Raw genomic sequence first — 12,214 nt, 5'->3', positions numbered from 1 at the left:
AGGCACGAACATGCTTAATACATCAACCGTACAAATCATAGCTGTTGCAAGTGGTATTGGTAAGATTTAGCTGGTCAGATCTTACCTGTTAAGTCCTGGGGGGTAGTCGCTGGGGGACTTCATCTAGGCCAGAGCCTACACCATGTCATTGGCGGCGGAGGCGAGGTGTTCCTCCGGGTCAACACGCACAGCGGCCATCGCGCCATGGACCACCATCAGCTCCTGTTGGGGGGGATTTGGAGGCATGAGGATATTTCGCAGGCGCCATTTAAGCAATCAGGCCGGGGACATGATAGAGATCGGTGGATTACCTGACTAGATCCGAGCAGAACGTAGATGTGGTTGAAGCTGTGGTTGCGGCGGTGGCGGTTTGAGATGCCGGTAGGGGGAGGCGCGAGGGAGGGGGAGGATACCGAGGGGAAGGGGATGTGGTTGGAGGAATAAATTCTGAAATCGCGCGCCTAATGAAAATTTTGGTGCGAAAATTGAAACTTGGGCGGGGGGAACACACAACGCAGACGAAGCGTGTAAAATACTCGTGTGCGAGAAAAAAGAAAGTTGGCAGATCCCGTCTCCAAAAAAATGTACACGTGTACTTGATTTTTTTGGTCAATGGTACGCCTGGTTTATTAGGAAATATCGCACAGGTAACTGACTTATGGGTCATTAACGCAAAAAATGCAGACGGGTACGACATAGAAACCGTGTGTTTTGTGATCTTCTAATGATTAACGCAAAAAACCGCACACGGGCACACATGCTAATCAACGCTCAAAGCCCTCAAAGGATGCTATTACCGACATTGTACGTTAATACTACAAACTTAAAGTACTACTAGTAATTTGCTCTAATACTACAAACTTAAACTACTTCTCACATGCTGCCATCAGGGCATGTTGGCCAGACGCCGGCGTTCTCCTTCCCGACCTTGTAGGTGGCAGCCCACCGTGCTTTGATCTCCGCCAAGCTCTCCTCACCATGGTGTGCCGCCTCTTTTTTCTTGCGGCGGCGGGACTCTCTTTTCTTGACTGCTTTCTGCCTTTTCCGCTCCTTCTGTGCGGCTTTGGCCGCCTCTAGATCCGCCACCCATTCGGCCATGGCAGCCTCAAAGTCCGCCCATGTAACTGTCTGGTCGGCGGCGGCGATGAACTCGGCGCGGCGAGATGCCATCGCTTCCTTACCATGTGTGTGGTCGCGGACGGCGAGGAACGCGGCGGAGCGGGATGCCATCGCTTCCATACTAGTTACTGTGCGTCGCGGTGCCATGGACGACGCCTAGAGAGAGGTCTGGGATGGAGGGGCCGGGCAGCCGTACAGTGCGGTGGTATTGAAGAGCTCAACGACAAACGACAACAGAAATTTGGCTTCCCTTACAATTTTGCTCGTTCATTATCGCACACGGTTCATCTCCGTCCCTTCCGGAAACAGTGTGTTGCGTTATGATTGGCCGGAACCCCAGCCACGCGGATCGCGCGTGTGCACTGTTGGATGCGCCGCGATCGAACGACAATCCACGTCCCTCACATCACACCCGTGCACGTGTAGCTGGATTGGATTTATATGCGCTAAATGCCTAGAAAATGCACATAATCTCCTAAATATGGTAAATGAGCCCGGAAAAATGCCAATTTTGAACATGGTGATTTGCAGGATGTATGTTCTCGTAGAAAAAAACTCCAGGGCAAAGAACAAAGAATATTTGGATTCCCCTTCAATCTTGGGGATTTCCCTCTCGAAAGCATGGAACTTCCTCGGTGATGGTTCGATTTATGAAGGGCGTGCATGACGACATAAGCCAAACCTTCTCAAATTTTTATCAGGGCATGGTGAGGTCATACCATGGCACCATCCCAGGCGTCATGTTTCTTAAGCATTTATATCATTTTTTCTATAGTTGACAACCCAACAAACAAACATTTGTGGTTGACTATTGCCACACATTTCATCGAAATATCTATCCATTATTCCTTGTAAAAGGCATGAGAATTTACTAAATGGAACGAGCATGGTTTTCTAGGCCGTACTTGTGGACCCTTTCATGCACCGATTGTTTGAACTTGAATTATGCGCATTAATGCCTAGGAAATGCACATAATCCCCTAAATATGGCAAATGACCCCGGAAAAGTGCCAAATTTGAACACGGTGATTTGCAGGTTGTATGTTCATCGTAGAAAAAAACTCGTGGACAAAGGACAAAGGAAATTTGGACCCCCTTCAATCTTGGTGATTTCCCCCTCGAAACCATGAAACTTCCTCGGTGATGGTTCGATTTATGAAAGGCGCGCATCACGGCATAAGGAAAACATTCTCCAATTTTTACCAGGGCATGGTGAGGCCATACCATGGCACCACGCCAGGCGTCATGTTTTCCAACCATGTGTTTCATTTCTTGTATAGTTGTTAACCGAGTAAACGACGCGTTTATGGTTGACTATTGCCACACATTTCCTTGAAATATCTGCCCATTCCTTGTAAAAGGCATGAGAATGCACTAAATAACACGAGCATGGTTTTCCACACTGTTCTTGTGCACCTTTTCATGCACCGATTGTTCAAATTTGAATTATGTCTATTAATTCCTAGAAAATGCACATAATCCCCTAAATATGGTAAATGAGCCCGAGAAAATGTCAAATTTGAACATGTTGCATTTGAGGGGTATGTTGATCGTTGGAAAAAGCTGAATGACAAACTAGGACAGAAATTTGGATTCCCCTTCAATCTTGGGGATATTCCCTCTCAAAAGCATGGAACTTCCTCGGTGATGGTTCGATTTATGAAGGGCGTGCATGACGACATAAGCCAAACCTTCTCAAATTTTTACCACGGCATGGTGAGGTCATACCATGTCACTATGCCAGGCGTCATGTTTTTTAAGCATTTATTTTATTTTTTTCTATAGTTGAAAACCCAACAAACAAACATTTGTGGTTGACTATTGCCACACATTTCATCGAAATATCTATCCATTATTCCTTGTAAAAGGCATGAGAATTTACTAAATGGCACGAGCATGGTTTTCTAGGCCGTACTTGTGCACCCTTTCATGCACCGATTGTTTGAACTTGAATTATGCGCATTAATGCCTAGGAAATGCACACAATCCCCGAAATATGGCAAATGAACCCGGAAAAGTGCCAAATTTGAACACGGTGATTTGCAGGTTGTATGTTCATCATAGAAAAAAACTCATGGACAAAGGACAAAGGAAATTTGGACCCCCCTTCAATCTTGGTGATTTCCCCCTCGAAACCATGAAACTTCCTCGGTGATAGTTCGATTTATGAAAAGCGCACATCACGACATAAGGAAAACATTCTCCAATTTTTACCAGGGCATGGTGAGGCAATACCATGGCACCACGCCGGCGTCATGTTTTCCAACCATGTGTTTCATTTTTTGTATAGTTGTTAACCGAGTAAACGACGCGTTTATGGTTGACTATTGCCACACATTTCCTTGAAATATCTGCCCATTGCTTGTAAAAGGCATGAGAATGTACTAAATAACACGAGTATGGTTTTTCAGACCGTTCTTGTGCACCTTTTCATGCACTGATTGTTCGATTTGAATTATGTCTATTAATGCCTAGAAAATGCACATAATCCCCTAAATATGGCAAATGAACCTGGAAAAGTGCCAAATTTGGACACGGTGATTTGCAGGTTGTATGTTCATCATAGAAAAAACTCGTGGACAAAGGACAAAGGAAATTTGGATCCCCTTCAATCTTGGTGTTTCCCCCTCGAAACCATGAAACTTCCTCGATGATAGTTCGTTTTATGAAAGGCGTGCATGACGACATTTTTACTAGGCCACGGTGAGGTCATACCATGGCACCACACCAGGCGTCATGTTTTTCCAAGCATGTATTTCATTTTTGTATAGTTGTTAACCCAGTAAACGACGCGTTTATGGTTGACTATTGCCACACATTTCCTTGAAATATCTGCCCATTCCTTGTAAAAGGCATGAGAATGCACTAAATAGCACAAGCATGGTTCTCCAGACCGTTCTTGTGCACCTTTTCATGCACCGATTGTTAGAATTTGAATTATGTGCATAATTAATGCCTAGAAAATGCACATAATCCCCTAAATATGGTAAATGAGTTCGAAAAAAGTCAAATTTGAACACGTTGCATTTGAGGCGTTATGTTGATCGTTGGAAAAAACGGAATGACAAACTAGGACAGAAACTTGGATTCCCCTCAATCTTGGTGATTTCTCTCTCGAAAGCATTGAACTTCCTCGGTGATGGTTCGATTTATGAAGGGCGTGCATGACGACATAAATCAAACCTTCTCAGCTTTTAACCAGGGCACGGTGAGGCCATACATGGCACCATGCCAGCCATCATGTTTTTCAAGCACATATTTCATTGTTCTATAGTTGATAACCCAGTAAATGATGCATCTGTCGTTGACTATTGCCACGCATTCCATTTAAATCTCCGCCCATTCCTTGTAAAAGGCTTGAGAAATTACTAAATACCACGAGTATGGTTTTTCCAGACCGTCATTGTCCATCCTTTCATGCATCAATTGTTTGAATTTGAATTACGTGCATTAATGCCTACAAAATGCACATAATCCCCTAAATATTGTAAATGAACTCGGAAAAGTGTCAAATTTGAATGCGGTGATTAGAAGGGTTTATGTTCATCGTAGAAAAAAAACTCATGGATGAAGGACAAAGGAAATTTGGATTCCCATTCAATCTCGGTGATTTACTATCACACACGATTCATCTCCGGCGCCTCTGCGAACCGCGTGTGTTCACTCACACATGCAAAAGGAAAAGAAAACCCTTGCCCACTTCGTCCCCACTCACTCGCCGCGGACTCCTCCGCAACTCTACGCCCTAAGCTTGACGGCTGTTGGCGGCGGGCGTAGGTCGCGCTCCAAACGGCACCAGATTTCGCCTACACCGCTTTCCGCCGCCTATCTGCACCGACATTCTAGACTCTGGTCGACTGGGGTTTTCTGCGGGATTGGGCCGGGGATTTTTCTCATGGAGAAGGTAATCAACTTAATTAGCGAAATATTCACTCATCTCTTATCGCAGTCCATCCGTCGCTGTTAATGAATCGGCGGAAATCGCCGTGGAATCATTTTTGTTCTAGCTGATTCGTGGCTGTTCATCATGTGTCCACGGTGCGAGCACAAATCGGGCAACTATGGTCGTGGCTAGTCAGAAACGAAGTTCTATCTCACCATTCCGGATGACTTCAGGGAGCGCTCGGTATGTTCAATCTCAACCTACCACGGTCGGCATGGCCTAAATTTGTGAACATATACCGTCTGTTGCTACATTATCTAAATATTTGCATCAAATCTTTGTTACATTATCTATTTTTAATTCTATATTTTTATACTTTGGTTTCATCTCTCTATATAAGATGGGTTTATTATGATAACACCTCTTAAGACCTTATTCTGATAACAGCTAGTCTTATTCTCATAACACCCGCGAACTGAGCCACCCTAACGGCAACAAAAAGCCATCCCAGATCCAAATAACCCACCTACCCTCCACCTTCTACCACGTCGCCACCGGAGAAGCACCCCAGGTCGCCGCCGCCCCGCCCATCTTCTGCCGCGCTGCCCCGCCCCCGTCCACCTTCTGCCGCGCCGCCAGAGCACCACCCAGGCCGCCGCCGCGCCCCGCCCAACCCCCGTCCACCTTCTTCCAAAGCCGCCACCGGAGCACCACTCCCAGGCCGCTGTCGCGCGGCTCCCCGAGCCACCTTCCTCTCCGCGCTCGCCACCGCAAGCCACCCCCCCACCTTCCTCTCTACAGCCGGCCGCCGCGAGCCAGCGTCGCTCCGCCGCCTTCATCTCTGTGCGCGGCCGCGGCAAGCCAGCACCGCCGAACCACCTTCCTCTCCGCGCCTGGCCGCCGTGAGCAGGTGCCGCCCCGCCAGCTTCTTCTCCGCGCCCAACCGCCTTGAGGTGTGCGACCCCGACCACATCTTCACCGGCCACGGACCCATGGATCCCGTGTCGGATCCGAGTTCCTCCCTCCCTGAGCAACACCGCGCCCACCTGAATCGCCGAGGACGAGCTCTCTCCTCCTCGTGGCGGTCTCCGGCCAGGGCCTCATCTGCGCCATCCGTGGTGCTCCGGCGCCGCCCCACCTCATGCAGCTCGGTCGCGGCCCCCGTGCAGCTCGGCCGCGGCCCCCATCTTCGTGCAGGTTTGCCGGCCACCGCTTGCCTCTGCTGGCCTCCCTCGTCGTCAGCCATGACGCCGCAACCACCGGCCTCGAGCATCCTCTCCTCCCCATCGATTGTTTTTTGCTTTTTTTATATTTCACTTGGGCACATCGCTGCAGTTCTCTTGGGGCATCAGTGCGTTGCGGCTGGATGTCCAGTCCACCGGCGGTCGTTGCTTGCAGTCCGGTGGCACGAGGCTCGTGGTCGGATGTGCAGTGCAGTGCTATTCGCCCTTCCGCGCTGCAGTTCGCCGGCAGATGTGTTGACCATCCAAGATCAACTGCACCCCTCCCCCCACCGGCGCCATGCAGTCCAGTACGTGGGGGCACGCAGCACGCCCCACCGGCGCCGTGCAGTCCAAAGTGTGTGTGCAAGCAGCACGCCACCCATTCCCAAGCCCATCTCTCTCCCTCCTCACACACGCTCCAAGCGCTCTCTAGCTCACCAAGCTGCGGGAGGCCTTCGCCGGCCTCGGCCAGATCAGGTCGCTCGCTCCCTCCCATTGCTGCGTGTCTTTATCTGTACGTCTGTCTTGCCTGTTGGATCGCCTGCTTAATTTCTTGGTGTTGCGTCGCGTGCAGCGACAAGGAGAAGTCCGGATTCATCAGCCTCGTCTCCCGCTACCTCAGGTAATTTCTTTGTGCTGCATCAGAGACGGTTCTGCTCCCGTTCATCATCCATGGTGTCGATGTTGTCAGTGTAATCTCGCGACGGATGGGTTCTTTTCATCCTCTCCAGCTAGTTCTACGATGAGCAGCTGCTATCGCTCACTTTCCTCCCCCACAATGCAGTGTGGCAGGGCGGCGCTTGCAGTGCGGCACTCACGGCTGAGCAGCGAACCCACTGAACCTATCGAGTAGATGAGACCGACGAATCCCTGCAGAAAATGGAAGATCCCATCCATCATTTCTTGCATCTTTGTCATGTTTTTCTAGTGATTGCTCTGATGATCCGTTGTGCAAGATAGGCTGAAGACCCAGCCTTCTTCGGTACGACATCAACGGAGTACTCTTTGTGCTGAAACCATGCCTTTTTGTTGTTGTTGTTGTTGCGAAACACAAGTTTATTTTAGTATTAGAATCATTAGCAAGAATGTCTGGGAACTTGCTTTCAGTGAGATATAGGTTCTTTTTTCTAGGCAGAAACGGGAGTTACAGAAACCTACGAAATTAGTAGATTGCAATGCTCATTATCTCAGATCACAAGTTATCTTGTTTAGTTGCATATAAGGTGTTACTGGTAACGGATGCATAACTTTGATTTAGCTACTAAATATCTCATCATGTATTTGCTAGATTCAGTCCCAAAGTCCTGCATCGCATCAATGTTTCTTCCTACATATGTTCTGCTAGAAACATTAGGTTAAAAAAGAGTACTCTCGTTCAGAGTGACAACCACAAAAAACAGGTACATAGCAAGCAAACACATCAGATGTCTCAAGTGTAAATTCTCTATCAAATACTTGTTCAGAAGTCGCCACTATTACAGACAGTTCTGGTTCCAGTTCCCTACCACTGAGGAGAGCTTCATTCCTCGCATGCACAGCTCAAGATAATAGCACAGCAGAAAAACTATTCTGCTTGGTGTGCAGCAGACAGACTATTTTGCAAGAGGGCACGACTCACATGATCGACACGCTCAAGTAATCACCTATCTTTAAACCAAGGTAGCATAATTAATAACAATATGTGCCAACCAAAGAAAAGGCTGAAGTAACACACTGCAGCAGGGCGGCGCTTGCAGTGCGGCACTCACGGCCGAGCAGCGAACCCAGCTACCGACCAGAGGGAACCAAGGCCTCATCATTCACATATCTAGCTCTGACCAGGACAGCAAAGAGCGTGCTGTGGCCAAGATCAATTTTCTCAGCCTCACGGGTTTGTGATCCTCTCCTGCGTGCACCTCATCCAGCACTGGCTCTACTACTATGTGGCATCTGCCTTATGTTTGCTTCTTGTGTCAGACTATGTGGACCCCAAGCAGAAGACCGGCAGGGGAGCGGCCGCTCTGTCGAGCAGCAACAAGTCCATGTATACCTTGATGAATGTCGTGCAAGCGCTGAATAGCAACCACAGCTTTGTGCCATACAGGCAGAGCAAAGTTACTCGTATTCTGCAAGACTCTTTGTGCAAGACGAGCGGGGCTGTGGTGATTCCTTCTTGGTAAGCTATACTCACCATCTTCATCTAGTGTGGTGTTGTTTTGCTCATTGCAAGAGGCACGAAAGAGGTTAATTTGTATAACAGCACCTTCTAGTGCGGTGCTCACGGCCGTGCGTGTTAGCCGGCGTGGCCGCTACGGTTGGCCGCGCCAGCCACTCCCCGGGCACCGGGGACCTGATTGCTTTCTTTCTTTTTTGGTTGAGGGGAGTTCCACAAAATTTAGTTTGCGGCAGCGTGGTTCGACACAGAGTGAAGTTTGTTGGCGCGGGCGGCGTTTTGTTCTTTTATTTGTATAGAAAAAAAATTCATCTCTCTCGTCAGGCACAAGTAGCCTATTTTATTTGGAATATGTAGTTCAGGGGCATGGTCACTCCTGGTCTCCACCGACCTCTCAGGTTGCCATTGGCCATTTTGGCTGACTTTGCAGGTGTAGTATGCCCCTGAGGTGTGATCTAGTGCAGCACTGTTCGTCTGGTGACAGTGTTGATTTTGTGTGTATGTTGTGTGTGTTTTTGTGTAAAAAGAAAGAAAAGATATATATGTTTTGAAGCTCACTTTGTTCTCTCGCTTGGTTCACTATAAACTCCTCCGTGGTTCACTATATCAATGCAACACAAATAAAAGGCAATGCCGTTCACTTTGATATACGTCGAAGTTCACTTGCCCTCGTCTCTGCGGTCCACTCGTTCGTAAAAAATGTTGAAAAAAGACAACAAAAACTCGTGTGAGAAAATTTACGCCCGACCAAAGAAATCATGAAGTTCACTTGACTGTCCAATGCAGTGCGGTTTTCGGTCCGAAGCAGTGCATTCTTCTGTCTGATGAAGTACAGACGAAGATTTGGGTGTCGCTTTACGCCCGACTAAAGAAATCATGAAGTTCACTTGACTGTTCGATGCAGTGCGTTCTTCTGTCTGATGACGTACACACGGAGATTTGGGTGTGTCGCAAAAACAGAGTGTCCGCGTTTCGGTATTTTGTGTCGCGAAAAACAATGTGGTTCACTTGCCTCATCCTCGAAGTGCGGAAGAATTTCTAAAATTAAAAAGAAAACAAAAAATGTGTGGTTCATTTTGCAGTACGTTTGGTCTCGGATGTGGTTCACTTTTGTGAGTGATGCTGTTCACTTATCCCCAACATGAAAATGCAAAAAAATTAGCGAAATAACAAGATGGTAATGCGGTTCACTTTGATATATGTCGCAGCTCACTTGCCCTGGTCTTTGCGGTCCACTCTAGTTCATAAAAGAAAGTTGAAAAAAGACAACAAAACCAAAACTCGTTTTGTCCCACAAAAAAAATCATGCAGTGCACTTGTCGGTCTGATGAAGTGCGGTTTTTAGTCTGAAAGCAGTGCGGTTTTCTGTCTGATGCAGTACATACGACGATTTTGGGTCGCGAAAAAATAGTGTCCGCATTTTGTTGAAAATCAAAATTGCTCTTAAATCGTAAGGAATTGGAGATAGTGTTCTACATGAAAAAGTTGCGTCTCGTCAATATCTATCCAACGGCGTATAATTTGAATCATTTCGACAAGCGGTTTGTAAAAATTTCGTGAAAAAGGCCGCTGCCTCTCGTCATCAGCCGCATGATTTTCAAAATTAACTAAAAACCATAAGGAATCTCAAAAACATTTCAACATATAAAAGTTGCGCCTCGTCCGTAGCTCTCCAACGGCGTCTCATACGCTTCGTTTGGACAAACGGGTCAAAAACTGGAGCGAAAATAGTACCGAAAATTAGGAAAAAAATTCGAAAAAACACAATTCCGTGATTTACTAAATTTAAAACTGCTCTTAAAACGTAAGGAATTAGAGAAAATAATATATATGAAAAAGATGCGCCTTGACGATATTTTTCCAAAGGTGTATCACTTGCTTCATTCCGGCGAGCAGTTTAGAAAAAAAACATGAAAAAACGCTCGCTGCCACTCGTTGTGCGTCGCGCCGTTTTTTAAACTGCTCTTAAACCATGATTAATCTCGAAAAGTGTTCAACATGGCGAAATTGCGCATAATCCATAGCTTCACAACAGTATATTACACGCGTCGTTCCGATAAACGATTAAAAAACTAGAGCAAAAAGGTATCAAAAAACACCGCGTGCAGTTTTTTCGACACGAGGTTCACTAGTCTCTGTATTGCAGTATACTCGCGTTAAGCATGCAGTGCGGAAGTGTTATCAAAATAGTTATTCTGCTAATATTAGCAGAATAGACCGGCTGTATATATATATATATATATATATATATATATATATATATATATATATACCTACAAGCAGTGGTAGTTACCACCACTTCCGTTTTGTATGTTGTATGTAGTTTCTGTCAAAACCGAGAGTATGTACGTGTAGTATGTAGTATATAACAATGATTAGCTAGTATATATACTAAGTTTTAGGTAGTATGTACCACTTTTGGAGTATGCTTTTTTTATGTATAAATATGTACGTATTTCACAAATATAACAAAAATTATGGGCTCATATGCAATTTTTTCATGTAACTTGCTTTGAAATATCTTAGATATAGTATATGAACATATTTAAAATAATAGAATAGTATATATAGTACCACATGGTAGTATATGAGACATGTGGGGTAACTACCACCGGGTGGTAGGATGAATTTTCATCTTGTTCTATTATTTCAATATATCTAATTTATGATCTTAATTTTCATTTCAAGCAGTACATCCCTTACTTTGGAAGAACAAGAGTAGAAGGAAATCTTGGGCTTTACTTTGCTGATGACTCCCAGGATGTCATATTGACAATGCAACATGGATTTACAATGACGGTTAGCGTAAAACTTGATAAAGATGGTCACTCCTATTTTAATGCGGACCTTTGGAGAAAAAAATGTTTAAGTGTTATGAACTGAAAGCTGGTAATAAAATTCTAATGCGTGCACCACAGCCTGGTCTAATTAACATGGATGTTTACTTCCCCAACGTCATCAGCCGATCAATGTCTGATCGAGGTTAGTGTCCTTTCAACTTTCTCCTTGCTGTCATATTACTATTTAAGCAACCAATTGATCACCATTTAAGCAACCAATTGTGATACCATATCCTGACTTCGTTCCTAGGCAGTAACAAATTCTATTTACCAATTTATGCGCACTATATATTCTTCAGCCATGTTCTGAATAAATAATACCTTTCCACCTTTTAAGCAGGATATGTTGGATGCATAGTGAACGATCTGTATGTTACTAAGCGTACCAAATTTCACTGGAAGGACTTGAAGCATGTCATAAACTTTGTTGATAATCTGACAGAGATAGTACAACGTATGAACGCTGGATTTTGGATGGGACTAATTAGACCTGTGGTGCACATACTGAATAAGACCAATCGTGTGCACAAAACGCTAGTAAAAAGCCTTATTTTAATGTTGATGCTCATAAACTATATATATCTTCAACGATATGTTACAATTGTTTTTTATTCTACATGTCAACAGAAATTGCCCCCTGTAGCAGTTCCTGGATCGATTTCCCGGCGTGGTCGAATTACACTTGTGCCTGCTAATAACGCCAAAGTGATTGCAAGGTACCGCATTTCCTGCAGAAATGGAACCGTTCAAATTAACAAGTTCTCGCTTCTCGTGGAAATGCATCCATATTGTAAAATTGGAGACACTGTTCTACTCATGATCTACCAAGGCACAAGAGGGCTCTTCCTTTTTCATTGACGAGATGCCGAGTCGCCGTTGTCAAGCTGCTTCCAGTGGATAGTTGTGGTTGTTGGCCCTCAGCCTTTTAAAATGTGCTAGCTGTTACTATATATGTTAAGTATGTAGATATGGACCATATGGTTTTTGGCCCTTAGCC

At 45.6% G+C, this 12,214-nt stretch overlaps 1 protein-coding gene across 1 annotated transcript; it reads left to right on the top strand.

Moving 5' to 3' along the window:
• Positions 1 to 5,536: 5,536 nt before the first annotated feature.
• Positions 5,537 to 8,942, top strand: LOC109772200 (uncharacterized). Its single transcript, XM_073508279.1, has 6 exons — positions 5,537 to 6,199; positions 6,338 to 6,702; positions 6,800 to 6,847; positions 7,010 to 7,860; positions 7,945 to 8,095; positions 8,182 to 8,942. The coding sequence occupies exons 1-4, from the start codon at positions 5,995 to 5,997 to the stop codon at positions 7,076 to 7,078; spliced, it is 687 nt and encodes a 228-aa protein (XP_073364380.1). The 5' UTR covers positions 5,537 to 5,994; the 3' UTR covers positions 7,079 to 7,860; positions 7,945 to 8,095; positions 8,182 to 8,942.
• The last annotated feature ends 3,272 nt before the right edge of the window (positions 8,943 to 12,214 follow it).

Source organism: Aegilops tauschii, chromosome 2 (genome assembly GCF_002575655.3).
Source record: "Aegilops tauschii subsp. strangulata cultivar AL8/78 chromosome 2, Aet v6.0, whole genome shotgun sequence".
Classification (NCBI taxonomy): Eukaryota; Viridiplantae; Streptophyta; class Magnoliopsida; order Poales; family Poaceae; genus Aegilops; species Aegilops tauschii.
Note: the sequence above shows the minus strand (reverse complement) of the source record. Positions and strands in the feature narration are given on the sequence as shown.

What these genes read in the sequence shown, in the direction of transcription:
- LOC109772200 (XM_073508279.1), top strand. Translation starts at nt 5,995, where the DNA reads ATGGATCCCGTGTCGGATCCGAGTTCCTCCCTCCCTGAGCAACACCGC. An exon ending in GCCGGCCTCGGCCAGATCAG is followed by an intron (nt 6,703 to 6,799) that starts GTCGCTCGCTCC and finishes CGTCGCGTGCAG; the next exon opens with CGACAAGGAGAAGTCCGGAT. An exon ending in CTCGTCTCCCGCTACCTCAG is followed by an intron (nt 6,848 to 7,009) that starts GTAATTTCTTTG and finishes CCCACAATGCAG; the next exon opens with TGTGGCAGGGCGGCGCTTGC.